Raw genomic sequence first — 25,502 nt, 5'->3', positions numbered from 1 at the left:
TCCATGAAACTATTACAAAATAACTTGATTTATCCAAAATTAGTGATAATTTAATTCTGAAAATAATATTTAAATTTTATATAATAGATAGTATCCAATTAATTAACTGTAATCGGTATATAATGCTAGTAATAGGTAAATTGTACGCAAGAGAGAGTCGAAACAATAGATTAGCAGGATACAGACTTGACACCAAGCTGTAGTATCCTAGCCTAGTCCTTTCATGGAAACATATGAACAAATTGAAATTTGCATTGACAGCTATTTGATAGACAAAATAATAAAACCCCACGCATGTAACTAGAATTAATGTATATGAGAGCTCATCTTAGCTTCACCCGAAGGCTACTAGTCACCGACAAGGGCCTGATAAAATATAGTATTGAATAGTCTGAACAATGAAGCTAAAGTCACCTGATAGATAGAGCCTAGTGAAACGGAGACCTGCTAGAGTAGATAGCTAAGGGGTGATGGGCACAATTCAGCAAGAAATGCCAATCCATTCCTTGGTAAGAGCAACGAACTGCAAGTCGTTGTTCGCGGCCTCGAAGAACAGTCCAAATTTGCCATCACCAATAGCAGTGATTGTGGAGTACGACATGGTAGCGGATCTGAAAACTTTGCCAGAGGACCAAGTATTTCCATCATCACAAGAGTAACGAATGGTACCATTCACGCGAGCGGACTTGCTATTGGCGTTGGTGAAAAGCAAGACCTTAGCCTCTGCAGAGCCCTGGGCAGCATCGGGATAGGCCCGAGTGATAGCACCATTATTCGCGGGGTCGGGGAGCTGAGTCTCCATGCGGGGGGTTCCGTAAGTCTCGCCACCATCATTAGAGAGCGTAATGATGCGGTGTTGACTTCCATCACCGGGGCGCGAGTTTACCATCAAGGTACCGTTTGACAACTCAACAACCTTGTTCTCATCCATGCCTTTGCCAATAGGCTTACCCATCTGCCATGTGTCTCCTCCATTGTCGCTGTAGACACTGTAGGCTTGGTTGGTGATCGAACCGTCGGATTGTACGACACTTCCGGTAAACTGCTGTACAAGGCGTCCAGCCTTAGACCCATATCGGAGCTGGATCCCCTCCCCAGATGCCGCAAACATAGCTTTAACACCGCCCACATTTGCGATTCCATTCACAGTACTACCATTAGGCTTGACTGCCTTAGTGATAAGTGGTGGAGCACCAATCGCACCAGCGGCAACAGGGGGAGGTTAGGCTGATTCGAAGGGTCCGTAGACCAGGTAAGTCCCTTATCGGTTGAAACCGAGACCTCAGAGCTAACAACGTTGCGATTGCTGTCATCATTTCCAAGGACGCCACCACGGAAGCCCTGGTCCTTAGAAAACACGTGAAAGTTGAAAACCTTTCCAGTCTCGCGGTCATAGATATAGCTAGGATCGCTAAAGCCGTACTGGAGGGCCGTAGAGTTCTTAATCTGGCCTTGGGCGATGAAGGTGGGCTCGCTCCAGGTCGCACCATTGTCCGTACTGCGGCGTTGCAGAATTGAGTTCGGAGACGGAGAATCCCCTCCATCGGGCCGGCCATCGTAGGATGCGAGGATAACATTGTTGCCTAAATAGGTCAACGCAACAATCCGATACTGGGCGATAGGTCCCACGCCCTTGGTGGCGAGATTAATCTCAGCCACCGCTTCTCTCGCCTCTAAGGGTACAACCGGGCTTGCTACAGACAGAGCTGTAAACAGACCAAGGGCACCCACGAAGGAGGCTTTCTTTATTTTGTGAAACATGTTGAACCTCCGCAACCGCAAGTGTAGGAAGGTAGGGAATCGAAGTAAAAGTTTGAAGCTATGATCTTAAAATTGAAATGCTGGCGAAGAATGATTATTTTATTTTTGTAGGAAGTGCATACAGGCTTATATACTTCGTGGGGATACATGGAACCTTCAAGCCAATAGTAAGTATATGAACGACGCAGTATCTGAGTTTATTGGATATAGGTCATATTACCCCGAAAACAGAGAAGCTGCATTTCGATTGAGCAGGATGTATTGAGATGTCCCGCGAAATAGAGAGGTCGGGGATTCGCCGGCATGATAGAGGATTGATTTGATAGGACCCATCTCGTATCTAATTCTGCAGATGTCATGGGCTTGGAAATAAATTAATCATTTTAGCTTTACCCCGGAATATCAGGCGAACTATCCTGATATCCGCTTATCCACATATCCACAGATAATGGAACTGAAAAGCGAATAGAGACTTTGGTTTCGATGGACGAAGTACGTCGGGTCGACGCATGCACCCCCTGGTTTCCCGAGCCGATCGCCTCGGCAGTGTAGATCCGATCGGCTGGGGGTAGACCAGGGGCAAATATCTTAATTGAGTGTCGGTTTACATCGAGAGATTTCCAAACACAAGTAACTTAATCAGCAGTCCATGTAAAATTGGTGAAAGCTTCAGAGGCTCACGGCTGGATTTTACGGTTTGCCTTGACACCTTCACTTGTAGTGTTTTTGGATAGTGATCTACATTAACTTACCATTTCCCCCGCATTTGCTATAATAACTGTTCGTGGAAATGAGGCTATTACGTACAAATTGCTCTCCGCTTCTTGTGTTTGTAGATATGACGACTTGCAAAAGGCCCGCAAATATCTGCCTATGATGGGTGGTGTGAGTTTCAACCCCCTGTCTCGCGATTGGATACACCAAGATTTGGCTCGGTCCTCGGCAATATAGCTTAAACAGAGGAGTCAGCGACAGCTTGCTTGCACTCGCATGTCTAATCTTGAATGGTTCTAATTTTTTGTATCTCCTCGCGTAAGTAGCGAAACCGATTGGTTGCGACTAATACTAATCATGTTAATCTTCGAACCTTGAGAAGCTTTCTCTCTCCGATAAGCTATACCAAAGCGTGGGAATGAAGTGAAATCTGTGAAAAATAATTATACGGTCCAATCAAACATGTCTGTGCTCTATCAGGCAACGGTCTAAAGGAAGTTTCCATGCTCGCTTCACGAGATCCCGGACCAGCCAGGATGGTGAACTAGCGTCATGGCCCACTCCGGGGAATGTAAACTTGGCTAAGCGGGGTACGCGGGAATCCAGGGAAGGGATTGGCTGTTTAATTAAGTTGGCCCAGATAGTATCAATATGTTATCGGGACATTGTGTTATCAGAACAGAGAGTAATTTGTGGGAATATAAGATTCGGGGCATTTCCTTAACAAAAATCTCACCATCCTACCATACCTCTCTCTTCCAATTTTTTTACATTCCACGACGACTAAGTCGCAGGTGGGCGATCGACCCTCACTATGGCAGACCAGAATATCAAACCCTTTACCGAAATGGATTCTCCAAAGGCAGATATTGAGGCATCATCTGCAAACGAAATCGTGGAAGGTGTAGTCATCACTGTCACCAAAGAAGAGGTACACCCCACCTGAACATTCCCCAACAGAAGAACATTGCTCACCATGGGACCACTGTTTATAGAATGATCGAATAAAGAGAAAGACCGATTTGGTCATCCTCCTAATCCTCATCTGGGTGTATTTCCTACAAGTGAGACACACCGAGTAATACCCAAGTGGTGTATTGCATATGATTCTCATTAACCGTCTATTAGATTTTGGATAAAGGTGTTTTGGGAACGGCAGCACTGTTCAATCTCCAGTCTGATATGGGTCTCGTGGGGAACCAGTATTCCCTCATTGGAACAATTGCTCCCGCCGCACAACTAGCATGGCAGCCATTCTCCGCATGGATCCTGGTCAATGTTCCCCCCCGTATTCTTATGCCAACCATGATTCTTGGATGGGGTATCGCTGTGGCATGCATGGCCGCCTGCAATAATTTCAAGACCTTTATCGCCGCTCGCTTTTTTATGGGTCTGTTTGAAGCCGGGTGTATGCCTCTCTTTACCATTCTTACCGGTAGATGGTACCGCCGTATTGAACAGCCGATTCGTATCGCCCTTTGGTACTCTGGTAATGGCACAGCTACTATGGTGGCTGCTTCTTTGGCTTATGGCCTTGGCCATATTCAATCTGATGTGTTGAAGCCGTGGCAGATGTAAGATAACCGAGATCGCTATTCTTTATGAACACCGCTAACCATCATATAGTATTTTCCTATTTGTTGGTCTTGTCACTATCGTCACCGCGCCCTTCATTTACTGGAAGCTTGACAACGACGTTACAACTGCCCGTTTCCTTACTGAACATGAGCGACGCCAGGCAGTGGAGCGTCTCCGTGCCAACCAGAATACGTCAACCTCCTACGAATTCAAGTGGTCACAGGCTCTTGAAGTTCTCCTAGAACCTAAGAGCTGGCTTTTCGTTACTATGGCCTTACTCCCGAACATGGGTTCGGCCTTGCCTAGTCTGTTCGGACCTCTTATCGTGACTGGTTTGGGTTTCGACAAGTATCAGGCTGCCCTACTAAACATTCCCTATGGAGCTATTACAACAATCGTGATCATTCTTAGCTGCTGGGCCTCCCACAAGGCGAAGCTCAAGTCTGCCGTTTTGGCTGCTTTTATGCTTCCTGTGGTGGTTGGAATCGCCCTTCTTTACGCGCTTCCCCATTCCGAAAAGAAAAACCAGGGACCACTGCTATTTGCATACTACCTGACTTCATGTATCTATGCCGCCAATCCTCTTCTTCTCTCTTGGGTTGTTGGAAATACTGCTGGTGCTGCCAAGATGTCAACTATGGTTGCACTTTACCAGGCCGGTACTTCCGCTGGTGCCCTTTCGGGGCCCCTTCTGTTCACCGCTGACCAGGCTCCCGGCTATCTTGCCGGTACCCGTGCTGTACTTGGTCTCTTCATTGCCTTGCTTGGCTGCGTGGGTCTTCAGTTCCTTAACCTTTGGTTCTTAAACAAGCAGCACAAGAAGCGCAGAATTGCCAACGGCAAGGCTAGTGATATCAGGGATACCTCTATGACCACTGAGGTTGGCATCGATAGTAAGATTCAGGGGGAACAAGGGGAGGGTATGCCCTTCAAGGACATCACGGACAAGGAAAACGATGAGTTTGTGTATATCTATTAATTTCAATACCTCTGAAACTCCCCATTACGGGAGCGCGCCATTGGTGTATCTCAAACGGCCCAATTCCTTCCATGTTTGATGTTGTTTTTAGGAATAAAGAAAATTGAAAATTTGATCTGGCAACTAGACATATTATATACCACGATTTCCCCCTTCAGCCTCTACAGACCACCGAGAAAACCTAAAATAGTGTTCTAGACTACCTAGAAACTCATGACTGTTACGCCGATAACAAAATGAGTATTTGTGTCTCAATCCTTTTTCACTAAACTGTATTAAATATATAAAGCTATGATTGCACCTCTCTAACCTGACATATAGCCCTCAAGCCTTATGATACGGAATACATCCAAGATCTCAACAGCTTGCAGAGAGAATAGGCAAAATCGTGGTGCACAGCTAGAGCCCCAAAGGCGAAATACGGCGGATCGGATGCGCTGCTATCGGGCCAAGAAGTCCTCATCAAGAAGCGAGTGGTACGTTTGCTGCTGGAATAGACACTAGTTGTGACCATCGGTGTAAACGAGGGTAATCTTTACGAAATATATCCTTGGTAAATCAATACTCGATGATCAATCATCAAGATAGGGTCTCATTTTTTGCTCTTTTCCACTAAACGCTCGATTGTATGATCGTGCTTCCTTCTTCAAATAACAGTAAGGATTTCTTCGTTACTAATTCATAGCAGTCACACGCCAAATCTTGGCCAACGGTCGGTTCTCCCCCCGAAAGTGAGTGATTGGTGGCTATAGTGTATAACCAATCGATCACCTCAGATGATGCAGCTGGGATAGAACAAACATATCTGCCTTTTACTCTTTAGGGCGTCTTGCTGATTATTTCTATATATATCCTTCAATATTACCGACCTAGGTTTCCTCAGTAATGATTTTTTAGATTAAGAAGCCGAGGAATCATATGGGGTCGGCTGTAGGGTTGAGTATATATATAGGAGAGAGCAAGACGGTAAAATAAACGGTAAGCGAATTGTATGGGTTGGCGCGATGGCGTCTAAGACCTGTGGTAGGATAGATACTCTCTGAAGATATTCACCAACTGTTTTACTCCCATTGATTTTTCAGGGATAAAAAATTGAAGTTATCATAAAAAAAAATAAAAAGATAAAAACGAAAAAAGAAAACTCCGATAGGGGGAATCGAACCCCCGGCTGCCGTGTGAGAGACGGCGATGTTAGCCACTACACCATATCGGATGTTGAATGAGAATTCATTCAGATTTAGCCTAGACTTACTTGGTTTAGCGCTCTTTGTCCGTGTGCCTCCCCGTGCGTTCTCTTCCACCTCAGATCATCGCATGATAGAGGAAAGGTGTCTTCCGAGCATAGATTTTCAAGAATAGTTACGCGCATCAGAGAGACTTTACTGGACGCGCTTTGCCAGCCACTTCACTTCCAGCCTCAACCAGTTCGCACAGAACCTAAGGTGACAACCCGTGCCTTGCTGATCACTCTGCACTAATGTCCAATAATATGAAACACTCGCAATTCTGGGATCTGCACACAGTCACTAGCTGATTTGTTGAAATGGTTCACTCGAAGACAATCAATACCACTTTCACGTTAATCCTGTTAAGTAAGGCACACGTAAGAGATTGGTTAGGCATAGATAGATCAAACCAAAAAAACACGACTAAACATATAACAGCGCGAATATGCCGCTTACTTATGAAGCAAAATGGTGGGCAATTCTACTATCAAATCAAAATAAGAATATGGAATTGCTCTCCAAGAAGCAACACTTGGAAAGTTGGATGATGCGAAGCTACTCCTTAACCAGGGGGCCGGTGTGAACGGCTAAGTTTGCGAACGTGGCACTGGTCTGCCAAGCTGCAGAATGCTACCATAGGGGCTCCTTTTTGACAGGTAACATTTATCCAATAGAATGTTGTGAAGGGATGGAAAATTTAGCCGCCAATCAGAGAGTTGATTCTAGACCCTAGCAGACGCATCTACATATTTCGCACTGCTTGCATATATTTGGCCCATATTACACCAATATATGAGTTCGCCTTGAACGTCGAGATCCATACGACTTATCGTGCTAGAATCAGATAGGGTTGACAAGTATGGAGTAGAGTAACCCCGGTGAAGGTTAGACTTCAATGCTGATAGAACGTTCTATTCAGGTAACTTTTGATGTCTTTCCTAATACTATTCTTATTTTTTTAATTTTTATTCCGCTGTTTCCTTCCTGTTTCCTCTCCCGCTTCGTTACTTATTCTTCCACCTCGTTCGCATTCTTTAGCGTGAAATTCATATGGCTCATCCCTTTTCTTGCTGAAATGAAGGCTTTTTTACGAAAAAAAAAAAGAGTAGGTTTCGCTCTCTTCCTGTGTATACTACATTATAGTACACGTCAGTTAGGTGGTTGAGCAGACACTATTTACATGAGAAAAGCAATCAAAACAGACAGCAATATCCAAAATACTACCCAAATACCAACAACCACTAGTTTCTGGAATATGAAATACGCAATAAAATTGCCCAAGAGACAGATCGGGGTGTTGATCAACAGAAGAAGAAAAGTCAATTCATATCTCCTGGGGACGGAAAAGTGTGCTTCATCTATCATGCCATCCATCGTAGAGGACTGCTTCTATTACACTTGATTCGTTAGCGTGAATGAGCTGGGTGATGGTAAAGATCATTCTGAGGATTTTACCGAGACAACAAGTGAGCTCGAAGTGTAATGGATTGCACAACAAGCGTCGATTCCAACAGTGTTTGCTCTCTGAAAGCTTTAAAGGGTTTGGTCAATATTTGTTTGAAACAGAGCAATTTCCCTCATGACATAGAGCTAAGAGCTATTGAGGGAATGAACCCAAGGTGTCCATGATGGCTGAACAGAAAAGTTTGTTCTTAAATGGTGCTGCTGTCATAGCTTCATGGCTGTGCATCTAGGGCCATCTAGGCTTGATACACTTCATGTCCTGTCTGATTAAACATTTCCAAGGTTAGTAAGGCTATTGTTCTACTCAAAATGCGCAATTAAAACTTTGGAATTAGCAGGTATGACGAGCGGGCCATTCCCGGAAAATGCGGCTAGTTTTCCCACCTCTTTGCTGGCATTTTAGCGGGTGATTGGCTGCCTTCTCTCTTCCAAGCTATTTCCTGAGACCAATCTAGAATTTTCGCCTCACATTCCAAAGACGTTTTCAGTTACTCAAACATGACATGAAATATCAAGCTTGGTAATGGTTGGCAATGATCCGATTCATTCAATATGCCCAAATATCTGCTGCGAAGCACGGACATGCTTAGGCCTATGATGCGGTTAGACGTTTCTTTTCCCAGTCTCTTTTCCTCCCATGTTCTCCCTGGGAGAAAAAGGAGTAAGTCAACCTACTGGCTATATCACCCTTTACTTCCCAATCTACTAAATATAGATAAATACTACCCCTTATCTCCTAACTGGGTAACTAGTGAACAACGGAACAAAACAGAAATACTAGCTGATTAGCACATTCTTTGGCTCAGATTGAAGGCATTAAGGATAAACAAGTCAACCGAAAGCGCTCTCGTGTTCTTATAGTCGACCTTCCGGAACGTTTTCCCCTTGCGCATGGGGCCCTGACCCACTCTCCTAGATCGTCTAGGCCACCTCATATTACATGTCATATCCCCATGTGTATAAATTAAGCTGTCACCTAGTGCTTAGCCCTGAACTAACTCCATCATATATTTAAACAGGGTGTTAGAACTCAGAATGCACCAAACATGACACAAGTCGCTTCTGATGATTCCATGATCACACACGAAGCCACCCAGAACGCGGATTATTTGTCCCTTGAGTGGAAAGACGAGGATATATGGGACACCAAAAAATACATTCGTCGACGAAGGGCACAGCTTAAAAATTACCAACGGCTTGAAAATGCCCTTTGGAGAGCATGGGCAAAGCAAGGGAAAAAGTTACCATATTTCCCACCGCGATTGATTCGATGGTAAAGAGCTGTCCTTTGACACTTCACAATTTCAGATGATTATCGAGCTGACATTCATCATCTTATTAGGGATAAAGATACCGATATAACATGGCTTTTCGGGCCTTGGAAAAAGCGCGCTAGCTTACAACCATTTTTATCTCATCCTCCGTTGCAGGCAGGAGAGCCCGGAAGTGTATCTTTTATTAGATCAGAGCAAGCTCTTAGTCAGAGGAAGTTTGACTCCAATGAAACTCGGAGTATACTACTTCCTCCAAGGCCTTTGTCAATATGCAAGCCGCCGAGAAAAAGGGTATGCCTTGAATGACAAGTATCACAGATAGTACACTGGCTAATATCGAAAGTGCAGGTTTACGCATCGCACATTCCTTCACCGAGAGCAAAGTGTCGCCGAGTTCGATTTAGTTGTGAAGTACAACAAGTTCTCTGTCTCCCTGGAGCCATTCCCGAGAATTTAATATCGGGACACAACTTGTCGGACAGTCATGTCTCCTTATATTCGTTGTTGAAATTCTATAGAAGTGGACAGACCTTGTTGCCACTGCCACCCGCGTGTCTGAAGCCTCCCGACATTCCTTTTCAGCCTTTGTCATTGAGCCCGCCTTTCTTTTTTGAAGGCAAAGAGTAAGTCCAAACCATCTGCTGCGAAGGCTTTTGTGACAATATCGCGGACTTGACAGAGGGTTGACGTTGAACTCGGCCACATGCAGGTGTGTTTTTATATCTTGATTTCCTCTCATGTCGGCGTGGTCAGTCAGATATCCCGCCAACAGTTCATTTTTGAATAATTAATAGAGTCCAAGGGTCAGGGTCATGGGAGACCATATAATGTGAGACCTCTTTCTCCGTATTTGGGTCCTGATAGTATAAAGACATGTTCGGCGACTTATAGATGCAAATGCGTTATTAAGTTGCCGAAAGGCAGGGAGTAGACCTATGTTATAGACCTAATCATAGCAAAACAAACCTGTCAGTCTCCTAAATAGGAGGCGGAAAGTCTCAAGATTCAGAGGTGCGATGATGGTAGTGGCCATTTTGGTCATAGGTGGTTCTAGCCTGAACCATCCCACGATTGGCTGACATGGCTTATTCATAGGTGGCAGCCTGACGATAATGGAGTAAATTCTGATTGGCGGGGACCATGCGAATTTGGTTGAGATACCCAGATGTTGATATTAATGCTGAGATTCCGCGCGAAATTGTTGTTCTTGTTATGCAATAAATTGATGTTGTCTTGGAAACTGTTATAGTCTTAGATTATCTTAGCGATCAATCTGTTCGCGAGGACCACATGTTTTATGCGAGAACTCATCGAAACCCGTTTGGAAAAAGGCTTCGTCTCTCAGCGGATTTTCACTCAGTTTACGCTCCATTTCGGTTCGCAGCTCTGCTGGCATTAATGGTAGATACCTTCGCAACATAGCGCTGTGTGGCGACATATCTAGTGCTTGATTTAATGAAAATGCCGGCTCTTTTGCATCTCTTTTAGTCATAGAAGAGATGTTTTGTGAAGCAGCTGGAAGTGAAGTTCCAGACTATCGGGCGTTTTCGCCCCGATATCAATCAATCAACTAGTCAAAGTTCAATTAACCTTTTGGAGTATAACTAGTTGCGTATGAATATGCAGGCGCTTCATCCAGCTGAAGCAAGAACTCGAAGCCAAACGCCGAGCGGGATCTCTCCTAGAGAGTAGACCTTGCCAACTCCCACCATTTGGTCTCATGGGACCGCTCCTATAGAAGTACTAAGAGGTAGGAATAAGGTGTTAGTCCGGTCCTATAGGACTTTAATATGACTATATTATATACGACCTTCTTTAAGCACTTTTCAAACCTGGTTCCCACTTATATGGCAAATACTTCGGAACGGCCCCGCGAGCCAGGATGTGTCATATTCGATACGGGCGAAGAGACAACCAAAGATGGCGTCACTAAGCTCAACTTTAATCTGACTATTATACACTAACACGCCACTCTAGGGAATCTGGACGAACATTCAAGGAACGTCATTATGGACCATCAACGGAGCGGCATACTGTCACCTCTTCGTGATGAGAACATCCCCACCCACCTTACATTAACTCTTAAATTCAGACTAGCAGTATGGGGAGCTTCGAGGGTTTCCTTACTCGCGGAAAGGGCATTTGGCCATAGTGGGGATAATAGAATTTATGGCAACTACACCAAGCTTATATTGATTGGATGCCGCCTCTGCCATGAACAACAAACTATAAAGATACATGGGCAATAATATGACTCGAAACGGTACGTTATAGTTTTTTTTTTTTTTTCCCCAAAAAAAAAAGAGAACCCCCCCCAAAGAAAGACAAAGAAATTGGGGTTTGATTCAACTAAAGCCTCGCGCTAAAGCCCCGCGCAGTAACAAAAAGAAGGGCGATAAAATGTCTGTCTCATCAGTCGAGGCCGACTTTAGAGAAATGATTAGATCACCAGATCTCATGGCTTCTCTAGGGGGCATTTCCCTCTAAAGATCCAGGCCAGATTTTGCTATCCCAATCCTGAATCTCCTCCGTTGGAATTCTTCCACGGACTTCCACTCCAGATGAAAAAGTCACGTAAATCATGGGTGCACCATCTTTGACAACTGCCCCAGTGAACGTCAGGTTAGGTTGTTTTAGGGTCGCTGCATCATGATAAATCACAACCACGGGGACAGCGACCTCCAAGGGTATCTCGGTGGCTGGGCTTGGTATAAAGGTCAACTGGCGCTTGATTTGAGACCCATCGGCCGTGAGGGTGAGAGTTCCCTTAGGCTCTCGAGGTGTGAATTTTAGGTCTAGGGACCCTGGAGGTTGATTGCAGGTTAGCAATCAATGTTTGCCAATGAGATAAAGAATCGAATATCGTACCTTTTGCCTGCTTTTCCGTTTCAAGGAGTGTAATCCGCTGAGTTTGGCCCTCCCAGGTCAATAACACAACCACGGCACCATTTTCACCTTTGATTGTAAAGCTCCCCACTTTATGGGAGCCGAAGAGATGAATCGAGATGTCCGTCGAAACCCCTTCCGTGTACGAGCCACTGAATGATTTGACTTCTTGGTATCCGGCAGGGCCCAGGTTTATGCCAAACGCTCCTTCAATGTGACCAGTCTCTTTATCAAGGGAGCCCTTAATCTATTTTTCCAGTTAGCAATGCCAAGTGGGAGGATGTGTTTAGCAAAATTGGCTCTACAGTACTGACATCGAAGGGTCCTATGTGCTTGTTGAATTCTGTATTTCTAGGTCAGAATAGCTCCTCTGGGGATTGGGTATCCCGAGCACGCACCTTGCTTTCTAGACATGGTTGCTGGTACTGTAGTGAGCCTTGCAATGAAGAGAATTAGAAGTATGTTTGTGGTCTGTGAAACTGTGCACAAGTACACACCTTTTATAGGCTCTCCTGGCCTCAATAAAAGGCAATATATTATCTTACATTTATGATTTCTATCTATCAAATTTTATTTGCATAATATACGTGGAGCTGAAAGATACAGCTCAGCTGGCAGATTTTCCCATGCATCCGGAGATTTGGGCGGTCAAACCTACCGCTGATACCACCAGCTGATGTCAATGGACAGAATAGATGCACGATGAGAAGCAGGATTACAAGATTTGATGTCATTTGTTACGTACATAGACAGATGGGGCTCGGTCGATCTCGGTCTTGGTGGGGTAAGAGATGCAGGAAAGATGGTCGACAACATAAAGCCTAGGTCCGCCGGGGGATTACAAATAGTTTGGATGATCAGCTGCGCCATCGGTTTCAAATGGAGCTGGTATTGCTTTTCGTGCATCGAGCTACTCCGTAGTAGGTGTATGCTCATATTGTGCAACATCTTTTTTAATGCAGGTCTAAGGTGGATACGAACGCCACACTGGCAGAGATAGCATTAGGACTCCGTGAACTGGTGACTCTTGCAATACTCTTGTGCGGCCTAAGCTATGTACAAATTATAGGTTATTGATTGACAAGACTGTAATTTTACCTACACAATACCTCGTATACCTGTTACGTACTCATTCCCGCAACTTCCAGATGTGCCACCAAGAGGAGCAACAGGAATGAAACACCATCTCCTTAGTCTCCGCGGAACGGGAAAACTTCTACCACTCGCCGGACGATAGTAGTGTGGCATCTATGCTACAATATAGCAATTTGTTTTTGATGGATTGGATGAGCTGGGTTTGGTGGACGATCGTTTCGAGCCGAGAATAATCCGCCAGATGTCCCGGGTCGTGACGTGTCCACAGCTGTCTTCTGAGCTCGTGCTCTCGGTATTTGAGTGAGCTGCGTTAGAGTGGCCATCGCTGAGCCGAACCTACCTTCTGGTCCGAGACGTGGCAGTCGAATCGAGGTTTTCCAACGCATCGGTCGCTGCCGTTCCTCAGGTATAGTGGGAGGTTCGGGAGCGCCCGCATGTGGGTCCGCCACCCGTCCCGCTCGGTATAAAACAACAATTCTGTTCCGTAGATCTCATTACAGAAATAGGCGGGTAGGACAATGTATGGTAATAATATAATATATGTAAAATTTTCTAACTAAATTGACAAAATCCGCTCTTTTTTCCAATCTATATGGATATAGCTGATTAAGCAATGTATGTGTCCACGGGTTAAGGTTTGTATGGTACCGTTATCATGACAGTCCATCTATCTTCCGGTTTGTAAAGCCTTAGTAATTTCAACCCTGCATTATGCATGATACCCGACATCTATTTATCTCCTGTGAATTCATGTATCACTTTGTCAATTCAGTATTCTTTTGAGATACTGCTTGGCACAGACCTTGATACCCCGAGGACAGTTTTCCGCGGCAGAGAAAACCTATGGTGATCAACTGCATTCTTTCAAAATGTTACGGACCTGTACATTGTAACTTCAAGTGGACACACGATAGCCAATGCAGTTCTCACCCCTGAATGGTGCTAGGAGGTTCAATTTTCAAGCGCAAGTCCTAGGTTCATCGACCCCTTGTGACTAAGATCAAGTAGCCATTGCCTTCACCTGGTCAATCGAAGTATATGAGTTCACTATCCTCTCATTCCTCTCAAGCCGCTCAGAATGCGGTGGCTAGTATTGAAGGTTCCAGCGCCCTAACAGGCGACCAAATTCGATTAGCGGTGAGCCTGACACGACCTGATATGTCTAATTTCAAAATGCATATCGTCTTCTTGGGCTCGGACGTAGAATTTCTGTGAGGTATTGAAGCCGCTCTTAGGAACAACAAGCCTTCAATCTGAGCCAATCTTCTCAAAACGTTAAGGCATAATGATGCACCAGACTTTCATTTCAAATCACTTCTTTATACTCTAGCAGAGCTTTCTCCAACCTGTCATTCTCAACTTTCCGTTTGATATTTCCTCTCAGAAGCATTCCCTGCAAATGATGTTATGCTGGATCACAATATTTTGAACCATATGATTACAATATGAGGTCGAAAGAATGGCTCAGAAGAGAGCGATTGATTGAGCAACGAGGCTCAGTGCGCCTCCGGTGGACAGGGTGAGAAGAGAGGAGTTGACTTGTTCAATCTCGCCATTTGTCGGCTTGTCCTTGATCAAAAGAATCTCTTACTAGCTGAAGACACCTTTGGCCATCTTTGCCTTTATTATGGTGCGATGTACAGCTTGCCGCCCATATGTCAATCAATCGTCAATTGCGCTAAAACTTAGGGTCAAGGCTACCCTTCAAGATTGATCTTAACCTTGGATTGCCCAGGATGTACACCCTTTCACTACGCAGTGACTAAAAATCATGTGGCTGTTGCAGAGATATTCCTGGAAACCTTGAATTCGGACAGTCAGTCAAGTCATGAAGCCCAGGGTCAGAATTTGTTCAACCGGCTTAATGATCTCCTAATTATCGCTATCAGATACCAGCATGATGATATGGTGTTCCTTCTTGGAAAAATTCAGCTTGAATTTCAAAGGCTGCTTTATTCATACTGCCTTTTATGTTGCCGCTCAAAGTGGACGTGAAGACTATGTAAAGGTCCTGCTAGAAAATGGCAAGGATCTCTATTTAGACACCCCTGGAATACTACGTGGCTGGACTCCGTTGTTTATTGCTTCTATGGAAGGCCATGGGACCATTGTACAACCTCTCTTGCAATCAGGAGCGAACCAGGGTACTTATGATCATCTCAGCTGGATCGCCAAAGAGCATGCAGCTTTGAGAGGCTATCTATCTCTGGCCGAAATGCTGCAACGATGGGACATGAGTTATGGATGACCGTAGTCTATAGTATTTAGCCATTAACTTCCCTAACGAATATAAAGCCGTACGATTATTCTTGAATCTTATCTAGTAGCATACCGGTATAGGCTAACTCCTACGTAGACTGCGATATCGCCCGTCCACGGTAGGCGGTAGACTATTTAGATTTTCGAGCACCCGTCTATACAGGGAGGGTGTGAGAGCAACGATTTTCTGCAAGTATCTAACTGGTTTAGTGCTTGCTCTAGGTTATCATGTAAATCTCTCTACTTATATGGAAATCAGTAGATATGGTCTCTCAAACTGAGGGTTATAAGTCGGCCGACATGAAAGTAAAATTTTACAGTCCAGACACGCTCATCGATAACAAGAATTGGCGATATCAACGTTAATATTACATAGTAAAATTTCTCTATTGAACTTTCGAAGAGGATAGCTTATATCCGTATATCTGTGAGCTAAAACGATGCTGTAAAGAGAAAAGTATAATGTTGGGAAAAGTCCGCCGATCGTCATACATATACGGGAAGATACGAGTGATATTTTGATTTCTATCCTAGCTTCCTCACATGATTTTTATTCAGTTGATCGCTGTGTGGATCACCAACCGAAAGGAGCCAGGTGGAAGTCCACATTGACATTTGTTATCTTGGAAACATCGCCAAAAGCGAGGCATATGTCATGAGCCATTGCCTTTGGACCACAGCCAATCATGGAGAGGTTCTTGTCTCCGGAAGAATCCAGGGCTCCAACATGGCTTGTCACTATATCGCTGATGCGCGGCCTTCCGTGGTAGAAGGTCGTTTTCAATGACCCATCCCCCGATTTTTCAGATCTACCTTCACAGAGAACATTTTTGGTCAAAGTTTCAGCTTTGACCGATGATGACGGCGAGATATCAGACTTTGTATCCCCTGAAGGCTCAAAAGGCTGGGAGACGTGCTTTGTTGGCGAGATCTCGTCATTTAACTTGGACGAGGATGTTAGGTAAATGTCCAAAGACAGTTCGACATCTTTCGATGCAAGGACGTGCTCCCAGGTCGAGATGTAGCGCTCGCGCACAAACTGATAGAGCCCAACGTTTCTAACAGCCCAAACAATTTTGATAGTCTTTGTACCTGATTTCAGATATTCATCCGAGCGAACAAAGTCCAGCAGCTGTTGCATGAAAGAAGTCGCAACCGTTATACCTGCCCCTCCAATAATGAAGATGGCGCTTTGAGACTTCCATGGGCAGAAATTTGTTCCATACGGACCCTCGACAGATAGAGTTACCTTTCTCACGGCGGATGAAGCAGCCAGCTCGGACTCGAAATCCTCATGACGCAATAGCTGTCTTCGCAGCCTGGAGGTAAACCCGTCTCGTATGCTGACGAGGAAAATAAGTTCAGTATAGGACTCCTCTTCAGTTGTCACCTTATTCCAGCCGCTGAGCGTGAATGGATGACTTTCCCAGAATTTGATCGAGCGCCAACCGTAGACGTAGAAATATGTCCCGGGATTCAGAGACAAAACCTGTCTTACTCGGGCCTTGATCAAAATGACATTGGCCTCGCTGTTGTACTCCGCAGATGAGTATGCGGTGAGTTTGTTCCAAGTCAATAACCGCAAAATTCTTCCAAGTCGGTCAAAGGACCAAACAGCAACACAAGGCCAGATGAACACGACGTAGTCGGGCCCATCAACCATCAAATGGCTAGAGTTCCCTCATGGTTAGCCTTTTTCCGGAGCCACAAGTTTGCGGACAGTACTCACTACCACAGTGCAATAAGGATCAGACAAGCAAAACCTTGGTGCACGATCAGGAACAAGTCATAGACTGCGTTTCGAATTACAGAGCTTGATAAAAGACATGTGACGATTATCGAGGAGGCCGCCTTTTAAACAAAGTTAGCGAAAAGTAGAGACAAGATGAATTCTAGACTTGCAATAACTCCCATGAACCAGTGGGTCTCTTTCCAAAGAGGAATGAAATATTCCGTTCCAAGTTCTGGAATATTATAGTGTCAGTTGAAAGGTAAATTGAAGGCATCTGGAAAATCTATCGGCAGCCTCACCTAGGTTTTGATAGATGCAGACACACATCCCATGAACAAAGACTTCTAGACCACATGCCCGAGCTATCCAGCGGTGAAATATATTGAATGTAGCAAAGTCCCAGCCCGTCGCCCACAAGAGAAAGTTATTTCTTGTTGCAAAAATCCACATCACTGGCAGATTGTTGATTGCCATAACCCCTGCCCTATCTCCAATGTACCGCCAAAGTTGTGTGGACTTCTGGGTAAAGCTTTTTAGGTGGAAATTAGCCAGCCAAATACTTTATTTGCAAAAGGTAGGGAGGCCAATTAATGTGATCTTACTAAAGGTTGGCTTCGAAAGCATGGTATTCAACACACATGAGAACGATGTTGATCAAGAAGAACGCCGAAATCGTAATTGCACATAGTCTTGAGGTAGTAGAGAATCCGGAAAAGCGAGCCATTTGCCTGTTTTTCATAATGGGTGGCACGGCCAAGTATCGGAGAATGAATTCTTGAAATTTGGTGGTGAATGCCGAGCGAAAGACAGAAGAATTGTTCAAATATCGAAGGATATTATTAAGGGTGCCGAAAAGGACTACCAGCCCCCAGAAACCGACAGTTGCATAGCTATAAACAGGATTCACCGTCAGTAAAGACAAGGTATGACAAAGTGGATGGTGTCTTCGGTTACCCATAATGCTTTCGTGTGATAAGTTGGTTCTCCCAATCAAACTAAAAACAAATTAGCTACAATATAGACAGGGAAATAATATTGTGACTTGCCATTGTTGTATAAGCGAAGTCAAAAAGAGTTTGATCAACAGAAGCCGGTGTATCAAAGCTGGTACCAGCTTGCCTATCCTCATAAGTTAAGACAGGCCATGAGCTAACCTCAGCTTCAGTCACGTCGTCGACAATAGACCATGGTAGAATATTAACTCCCCCATCTCCCTCGCATGACTGATCAAGGCTTTTCCATCCCTCCAAAATTTCATTCGCTGGGCAATAGGTCTGCATGCAGATAAATGTTGACTTCACCTGGAGGACATTTCTGCATATAGCTGAATAGTAGTCCTCAGCGAGGCTAATCCCGGAAAATTCGTTGCCAGAAAGCGCTGTTTGGCAGGCAGTTGCGCATATTGCATCAGCCGTCGCCAATGCCGCCTGATACAGAAAGCAGATAAGAAGTAAATTTTTCATCGCGGTGCGTGAGTTTTTTTTTCCCCTTCCACCGACAAAATGGTGGGGAGAATTTCGGATTTGCTTCTATTATGTGGGGGAGGATGACATATAGGCCATTTCAAATTTTGCTGCTTTTCTCTACGGCAAATCAATTAAATGCTCTATAATTTTCAATTGGTAATCGTATAATCGAGAATACGCACCGTGGAAGCCAAGAGAGGCCAAGAAATTCCATGGCTACTCAGGATCCAGATTCACGGAGCGTCACCACCCCTTGTGGCAGTTGAACGCATAATTTTCCTGTATAATCCGCAAGTAATCAGAGACATTGAGGGCTATCCACCATTGCAGGGTCTAAGTACGAGTTGCATAGCCTCATTAAGGTGGGCCTGATGGATTGTATCTGCGAGGAAGTGACGAATAGAAGCGAGAAAAATTTGTCTAAGTTTTCAAAGTTTGTTTAAAGTCCCTGCCAAGCCTTGGTTCCGTGGTGAGTCTAACTTAATGGTTGCTAATCAGATTAGATAGGATCTGATAAACATGACGGTGGGAAACAAATAAAACCTTGGCAATAGTTGCTAGTACACACCAGGATAATTCACCGACCCGTGCCTTGGCACTTGGCATCTTGGCTTTTTCACATCTGGGAATAGCGTACGGAGTATGTTGTCCTCGTCTCAACGCTTTCAGTCAAGCTCTCCATATTTATTGTCAAAAGATGGAACGGTCTACGAAGACGTATAGGGGGCCCGGGGCCAGGGTTCAAACCTCCTTTTTGTTGGAATTTACAGGCAAGTGAATAGAGTAAAAATGTGCGTTGTATTGTAAAGATATGAAGTTATACAGAACATAGAGGAAAGACCTATGGAATGTGGATCATGTGACATATGGGCGACATGAACACTTTTTGGGTAGGTTTTGATGCCTGGATACCTAGATTAGTACCGCTTTATACGCTGCCCTAATACATTGTGCTGTACGGAGTAAATTGTTAATTTTGCCGAGCTCAGCGAAGCAAATTATATAGGCATGACAGAATCAAGCTTAATACTTTTCAGATTTGAGATCTGACTTCTAATTGGTTAAGAAATTCACGTGTGACGCGGGTGGTGAGGTATGCATAGGTCACGCGATCAAACTTTTAAACCTACGTACCTGCCTTGTTAACACGTGATGTCTCTACAGCACGTGACCTCTCTCTCTAATAATTACCCTGCGCTTTGTTTTTTACTAGCCATACCATGTGATATACACCGATCTACTCCGAATTAGGGAAGAGGAGAGGCAGACGAAAAAGATGAACGGGGCCTTTGTGTTGATAAGACGCGTAGTGGTGGGAAGAGGCAGAGCGTCCAAAGGACGGATGTTTGACTTTTCAGGCTTAATGTCTGAATGTGCCTGAATTGATATGACAGAAACCTTAATAAGCTTCCCTGGAAACTCATGCATGGATACATAGGAGGCTTCTAAAGAATACAAATGAAGCTATTCCCTTGTGTGCGGTCGGGGATGATTTAACGCTAGGGATTCGAAGAAACTGATAATTTGTGGGAATAGCTTCAATTTTCAGGAATATGGAGATTTATTTCTGCTTCAATTTACAGCACATCTTATAAAGCGGTGTCAATAGCGGTATATATTTCAGGCACATTAAGGTATTAAACCTAAAGAATCCTTCGCACTGCTACCCTCCTTATCAACACGAGACGCCCGTTCTTCTTTTTCGTCCACCCTCCCTCGCGACTCCAAACCTCGGTACGGAATCGAAGACATAGATTAGAAGGGGCATATAGCTAATTCAATATAGTGATCACACTGGGTCTCAACGAGAAGGCCTTTAGTCACTCTAGAACCACTCCAGCTGAAGCCGGGGGCTGATTACATTCTCTGGATTTACCTAAGGAACACGTCTAGCCCGATCGTTTGCTCGTGTTTCGTCTGAGACATAACACGAACCAACATCTCGATCCGTTGTTATTGGGTCTACGTTGGTCAAGACTCTACCGGCGAGACAGTCGATGGAGTGTGTGGCTTAGCTGTATCGCCTATTATTATAGCTATACGACGGGAATGCTCAAGTATCATTGCTCCATCGTCGGCCTTGACCATCTATTCTATAGAGGGAAAATCTACCTCCGTCGGCTCTGTCCAAGTTGACAAATACCTCGGTCTCTAAGTCGGTCGGCTTATCAATAGCAATCTCGATGCCACGAGATCACGCTTCTTCACAGAAGAGCCTGCTCAAGTCAATAGGACTAAAAGAATCATGGGCAATCCACGGGGTATGAGCGTGCTAGAGCTGACCTGGCCTACGACCCCGAAGGCGATGTGACAAGCCAATCAGATGCAATTAGTCGTCGCTCAACGGTCCTTCATAGTATGGGTGTCCATATCAAAATTTACTTGAGCCCGGTGCTCGATGGGTTGTTGACTCTATTCTTCTCAACGCCTATACGACTGCCACTTCAAATATGAAAAATGCGCAGCTGTTGAATGTCCAATACAGGGGCTATAATTTCAGCCCGGTTACCCTCAATCGAAACAGGGTCATTCTCTATGGAAGACTAAACTATAGCGTGTGGCATGGCAAGAGTGAGGCCTTGTGTCTTAACGTCCTTATCGTCAAGGTGAAGCGCGGGGCTAAGAGGAAAAACCCTATTCCCCAACTCTTAGGATATATGGGTCTATATCTCGCTATATGTACTGAGCTCTATTTGAGAAAGCTAATCGGTATAAAAGGGTATATCAGCCGCGGACGTAAGGATGAGAAGAAGTGCAACTACAATGTCTACGGTATTGTGTATACTAGATCCGTTCGGCATTTTTTGAAAATTAGTCATGAGTCAAAGGTAAGCTTCTTAATTTATATCAGCTAGGGATACGATTCTAATATCTACTAGTGATCGGAATTTGCTATTATCGCTCTGGGACCCTCTCGATCAGCCGTTCGATTTGCTAGTGTGGATGCTGCGGAGGGCAGCTGCTATCTCCCCAGCTCACTCAAAAGAAACCTCAGCGGAAACTTACCTATAGTGCGGTGGGGTCGGAGCAGATGGATATTGATCTTGCAGTGTTGTGTTGATTGATACATCTTTCCCCTTCTCACTTGAGTCGGCTCTTATCACGAGATCGCCATTGCTGGTTGGTTAATCTCTTAATACAATGACCTCGAAAGGGAGTGCCCGCCTCTTGCTAATATAAGTTCGTGATAAGAGTGCTCTACACTAAAACACATTGTACTCCTGTTCGAGGAACATGGCAGTTAATAACTGAGCGAAGCCTAGTATGGTGTTAACACTAGACACAAAGCTACAGCAAATAGAGAAGAATGGGTATAGATAAATTCATTTCTTTACAGTTATAGTCTAAGTAGAATTGATATATTTACCTTTTAGTCAGGTCATTGTTGAGAAAGTGGGGAGAGGGAAGCGCGGACGCTCCCTGGGTCGGCCTCAATTTGGCTGATATCCAGAGGAGATGATCTAGTCGCTGCTTCGCTGCTCCGGATGCAGTCATTCCAGGGATACTGATGGCATCCAATGAAGGACAGATGTATTAAGAAACGTAGATCGAAAACCTCTATGGAGGGTAGAGGCTATTTGTGAGCAAGGGTGCCGTATATCTGCAATACTTCTCTTTACGCAAGACTTCCTGCTCGAAGACGCTGGGGAGCTTCTTGCGTGACCACCTTGACAGTGGCTGGAGAGGGTTGGGCTTGGACTGAATTGTCAACACCCAGTACGGTGGGGGCTGCGGCAATCTCTCCAGCCTAAATTTCCTGGTGGATATTGGGTGGGAGGAGTACTCCTCCAATCGGCAAGTGTCGCTGTGGCGGCTTCTGGGCCCTTGATCAAATAGACCTAGCGATACAGTGTTAGCTGGGCTGCGATGCGCGTGGCTAGTTGCTTGCCTGACTCTAAAAATCCCTCAGTGGGTCCCTTCTGTCGACGTCATCCGGTGTAATATTAGACCTGCTGCTGTATCTTTTTCGATATCCCCATGGCGGTCCCTAGACTGGGGTGTCCTGTAGCCTGTATGTGGTCGCTCTAGCCCACCTGAGGCTACACTTTGGGATCGATGATGAGCTCTGCCTTTCTCAAGGTATGATCCTAGTACAAGTGGAATTCGTACTATGGGTATAGGTTATTGATTTATTAATTATTATTAACAAGACTAGTTGACCGTTTATAGATGCTCTTTTAGATGCTCTTTGTAGATGTATACGAAGACAATAAACAAAGCATACTCTGCGCAAGAAACTGTTCTATATGTAACCTCTTAGTTTTCTGCCTGACAAAAGCCCGGTTGGCGTGATGACTTCTAAAACCTGCCGTAATATTGCGCGATAAAAGTCTCCATAACCAGGCCGCGGGAATCTATATCACGCTCAAAAAGTAGTTGCAATATAAACACCTCCGTGCTGGCGGACTCAGTGAATTACGTACTTTATATCACGATCATTTTGGAGTACACACGTCACAATAAAGAAACAAACAAGTGAAACGCTCGGCTGCTTTTCGTATTCACGGACCGATCCTTCTAGGCATGGATCAGCTACACTTCTAGACTGGGGACCTTAAAATATTGATCAGCGGCCTTGATTCCTGCCAAGGATAACGTTATTAATGTTAGCTAATAGCGAGCATTTTTGGATCGCGAGTGGAGCATGATGTATGAGAGAACTGGAGAGGCAACTGAAGTAAATATCCACAAAGATCAAGCCTGATATGGAAATATAATGCTCAGATTTCAGAATATGCTAGAGTAACAAGGCACAATAAAGAAAATGACCAACATTCAGACTTGGCTGATATATATTAATTACCAGCCCAATAAATCTGGAAACACATGGAACAAAGTACTTCAATCGCAGGATTTGCGACGATCTGCGCGATATTACTTACCCCAACTAACTTCTCCAATTTTCCTCCACTCTTTCTATAACTATCTACATAATGTATATTGCCAAGCCCATCAACACCCGGTAAGTGGCTTGGCCTTGGCACGATTACCTTTTGAACTTGAAATCGGCGTCATCACAGTGGGTGCTATAGCATAGAAGATTTAAAGATGTTTCAAACTGCCTCCGAAAATTGTCCGCGCTATATTTACGCTCCCTCTTTGGGGATTTTTTTATAGGAGATATATCTCTTCCGGTACTCAAGATTCTGGTAGTGAGCGTATTTATTCTGTCTGTTTCAAGAGTCGAGAGACTAATCAACATTTCGTTTGTATATTTTATGTGTTAATCCCTAACAAAAGATACATTGAATGTTGAGGAGTTGTGGAGACCCTACTGCAGGCGGTTGGGGTACTTGGCAAGGATCAGGTACATATTCGGATGCTTACGGGTAAACCCAAGCTTGGTGAAGAACATATTGCCAAGTAACCTAAATTTGAGAAGTTCATCAAATTCGGTGTCGGAGCTGTAAGGGTCGGATGATGCATGTTGTGCCTCACACTCTGCTAGAATATATAAACCATGACCAATGCCGGTCTCATAATCTACATCTGTACTATATATATCCCACATTTCTATTTCACTTGACTAGGTCGAGAATCACAATCAAAATGGGGTTCACTCTTCAAACACTCGCTATTTCTGTTCTAGCCGTTACAAGCTATGCCTCTCCTTTGATCTACCCCCGGGCAGCAAACACATCCTATACAAACTCCAACGGCTTGACATTCAATCACTTCAACGGTTCTCTTCCTAATGTGACCATCCTTGCCACTGGTAAGCATAAATAACATATGACATGATAAATCTACATAACACAGCCTCCTCTAACCCAAAAATCAGGCGGCACCATCGCCGGCACAAGTGACGACAAAACTGCAACAGCAGGCTACAAATCAGGCGACTTGGGAATCAACACTATCCTTTCCAGGATACCAGATATCTTCAATGTCGCTAATATCGCCGCCGTCCAGGCACACAATGTCAACAGCGGCGACATCTCCTCATCCCTCCTCCTAAACCTTACCCACACACTCCAGACACAAGTCTGCGATGATCCAACCATGTCCGGAGCCGTGATCACCCACGGCACCGATACCCTCGAAGAGTCTGCCTTCTTCATCGACGCGACAGTAAACTGCGGCAAGCCAATTGTATTCGTCGGCTCGATGCGGCCCTCTACCGCTATCTCGGCGGATGGACCCATGAACCTCTTGCAAGGGGTAACCGTTGCCGCAGACAAAGAATCCAGGGACCGTGGCGCGCTAGTTGTTCTGAACGACCGCATTGTCTCCGCTCTCTTTGCAACCAAGACAAGTGCGAATACTATGGATACCTTCAAGGCGTATGAGCAGGGAAGCCTGGGATTCATTGTGTCGAATAAACCGTACTTCTATTACCCAGCTGTGCAGGCAAATGGTAAGCATGTGGCTGATGTATCCAATGTGGATTCCGTACCTCGTGTGGATATCCTGTATGCATATGAGGATATGCAGGTCGATTCGATTTATAGTGCCGTGAAGAATGGTGCTAAGGGTATTGTGGTACGTTACTTACCCCAGTTTTATGAGATCCGAATATGTCCAGCAGTGCAGTACTAATTTCATAATAGATTGCTGGTGAGGGCGCTGGTGGTGTTTCCACAGATTTCGGTTCTGCTATCAATGACATTGTTGTGAAGCACAACATCCCCGTGGTGTTGTCACACCGTACTGTGAACGGCGAGGTCCCCACTGCTGATTTCACCGGGGAGAGCGCGAAGACCAAGATTGCCAGTGGGATGTTCAATCCCCAGCAGTCGAGGATTCTGCTTGGGTTGTTGTTAGCTGAGAAGAAGAATCTTAAGGAGATCCGAGAGGTGTTCCTGAAGGCTACTGTTGCGTGAAAGTTTTTTTTTTGACAAAGGCCAGGAAGGGAAAGGACGAAGGATGTGAGTACTCGTAGATGCATACATTAATATATAGATGATCGAAGTTTTTCCAAGAATTACTTACCTGGTAAGAATCGGGATAATAAGTGTGAACCGTAGAGATCAAACATTTTCATGTCACTCTCGGCAAATAGGAAAGTATTGGGCTAGACGTAGGTACGCTAGGTTTTCCACCTAAGAGAAATTTTACGACACTCGT

The 25,502-nt window shown here is 44.7% G+C and overlaps 6 protein-coding genes across 6 annotated transcripts; 3 read left to right on the top strand and 3 right to left on the bottom strand.

Annotated features, from left to right (window-relative positions):
- Positions 1-481: 481 nt before the first annotated feature.
- On the bottom strand, positions 482-1,761 carry N7487_010075 (putative extracellular sialidase/neuraminidase; the record flags this gene model as incomplete). Its single annotated transcript, XM_056877805.1, has 2 exons — positions 482-1,171; positions 1,204-1,761. 2 exons carry the CDS (start codon positions 1,759-1,761, stop codon positions 482-484), a joined length of 1,248 nt encoding a protein of 415 aa, XP_056726385.1.
- Positions 1,762-3,322: 1,561 nt separating this feature from the next.
- N7487_010074 (uncharacterized protein) lies at positions 3,323-5,032 on the top strand (the record flags this gene model as incomplete). Its single annotated transcript, XM_056877804.1, has 4 exons — positions 3,323-3,406; positions 3,471-3,539; positions 3,604-4,049; positions 4,102-5,032. 4 exons carry the CDS (start codon positions 3,323-3,325, stop codon positions 5,030-5,032), a joined length of 1,530 nt encoding a protein of 509 aa, XP_056726384.1.
- Positions 5,033-11,462: 6,430 nt separating this feature from the next.
- On the bottom strand, positions 11,463-12,296 carry N7487_010073 (uncharacterized protein; the record flags this gene model as incomplete). Its single annotated transcript, XM_056877803.1, has 4 exons — positions 11,463-11,800; positions 11,865-12,129; positions 12,197-12,225; positions 12,281-12,296. The coding sequence occupies 4 exons, from the start codon at positions 12,294-12,296 to the stop codon at positions 11,463-11,465; spliced, it is 648 nt and encodes a 215-aa protein (XP_056726383.1).
- Positions 12,297-15,810: 3,514 nt separating this feature from the next.
- N7487_010072 (uncharacterized protein) lies at positions 15,811-16,899 on the bottom strand (the record flags this gene model as incomplete). The annotated part of the gene is made up of 1 exon (XM_056877802.1): positions 15,811-16,899. One exon carries the CDS (start codon positions 16,897-16,899, stop codon positions 15,811-15,813), a length of 1,089 nt encoding a protein of 362 aa, XP_056726382.1.
- A 3,776-nt stretch (positions 16,900-20,675) lies between these two features.
- On the top strand, positions 20,676-21,446 carry N7487_010071 (uncharacterized protein; the record flags this gene model as incomplete). The annotated part of the gene is given in 3 exon segments (XM_056877801.1): positions 20,676-20,780; positions 20,792-21,262; positions 21,357-21,446. Coding segments are annotated over 3 exon segments (666 nt in total), but the record flags the coding sequence as incomplete, so codon positions are not given.
- A 2,538-nt stretch (positions 21,447-23,984) lies between these two features.
- N7487_010070 (asparaginase ahrA) lies at positions 23,985-25,258 on the top strand (the record flags this gene model as incomplete). Its single annotated transcript, XM_056877800.1, has 3 exons — positions 23,985-24,150; positions 24,217-24,917; positions 24,986-25,258. 3 exons carry the CDS (start codon positions 23,985-23,987, stop codon positions 25,256-25,258), a joined length of 1,140 nt encoding a protein of 379 aa, XP_056726380.1.
- Positions 25,259-25,502: the final 244 nt, after the last annotated feature.

Source organism: Penicillium crustosum (genome assembly GCF_028827405.1).
Source record: "Penicillium crustosum strain IBT 35664 chromosome Unknown utg000004l_segment0_segment0, whole genome shotgun sequence".
Lineage (NCBI taxonomy): Eukaryota > Fungi > Ascomycota > Eurotiomycetes > Eurotiales > Aspergillaceae > Penicillium > Penicillium crustosum.
Note: the sequence above shows the minus strand (reverse complement) of the source record. Positions and strands in the feature narration are given on the sequence as shown.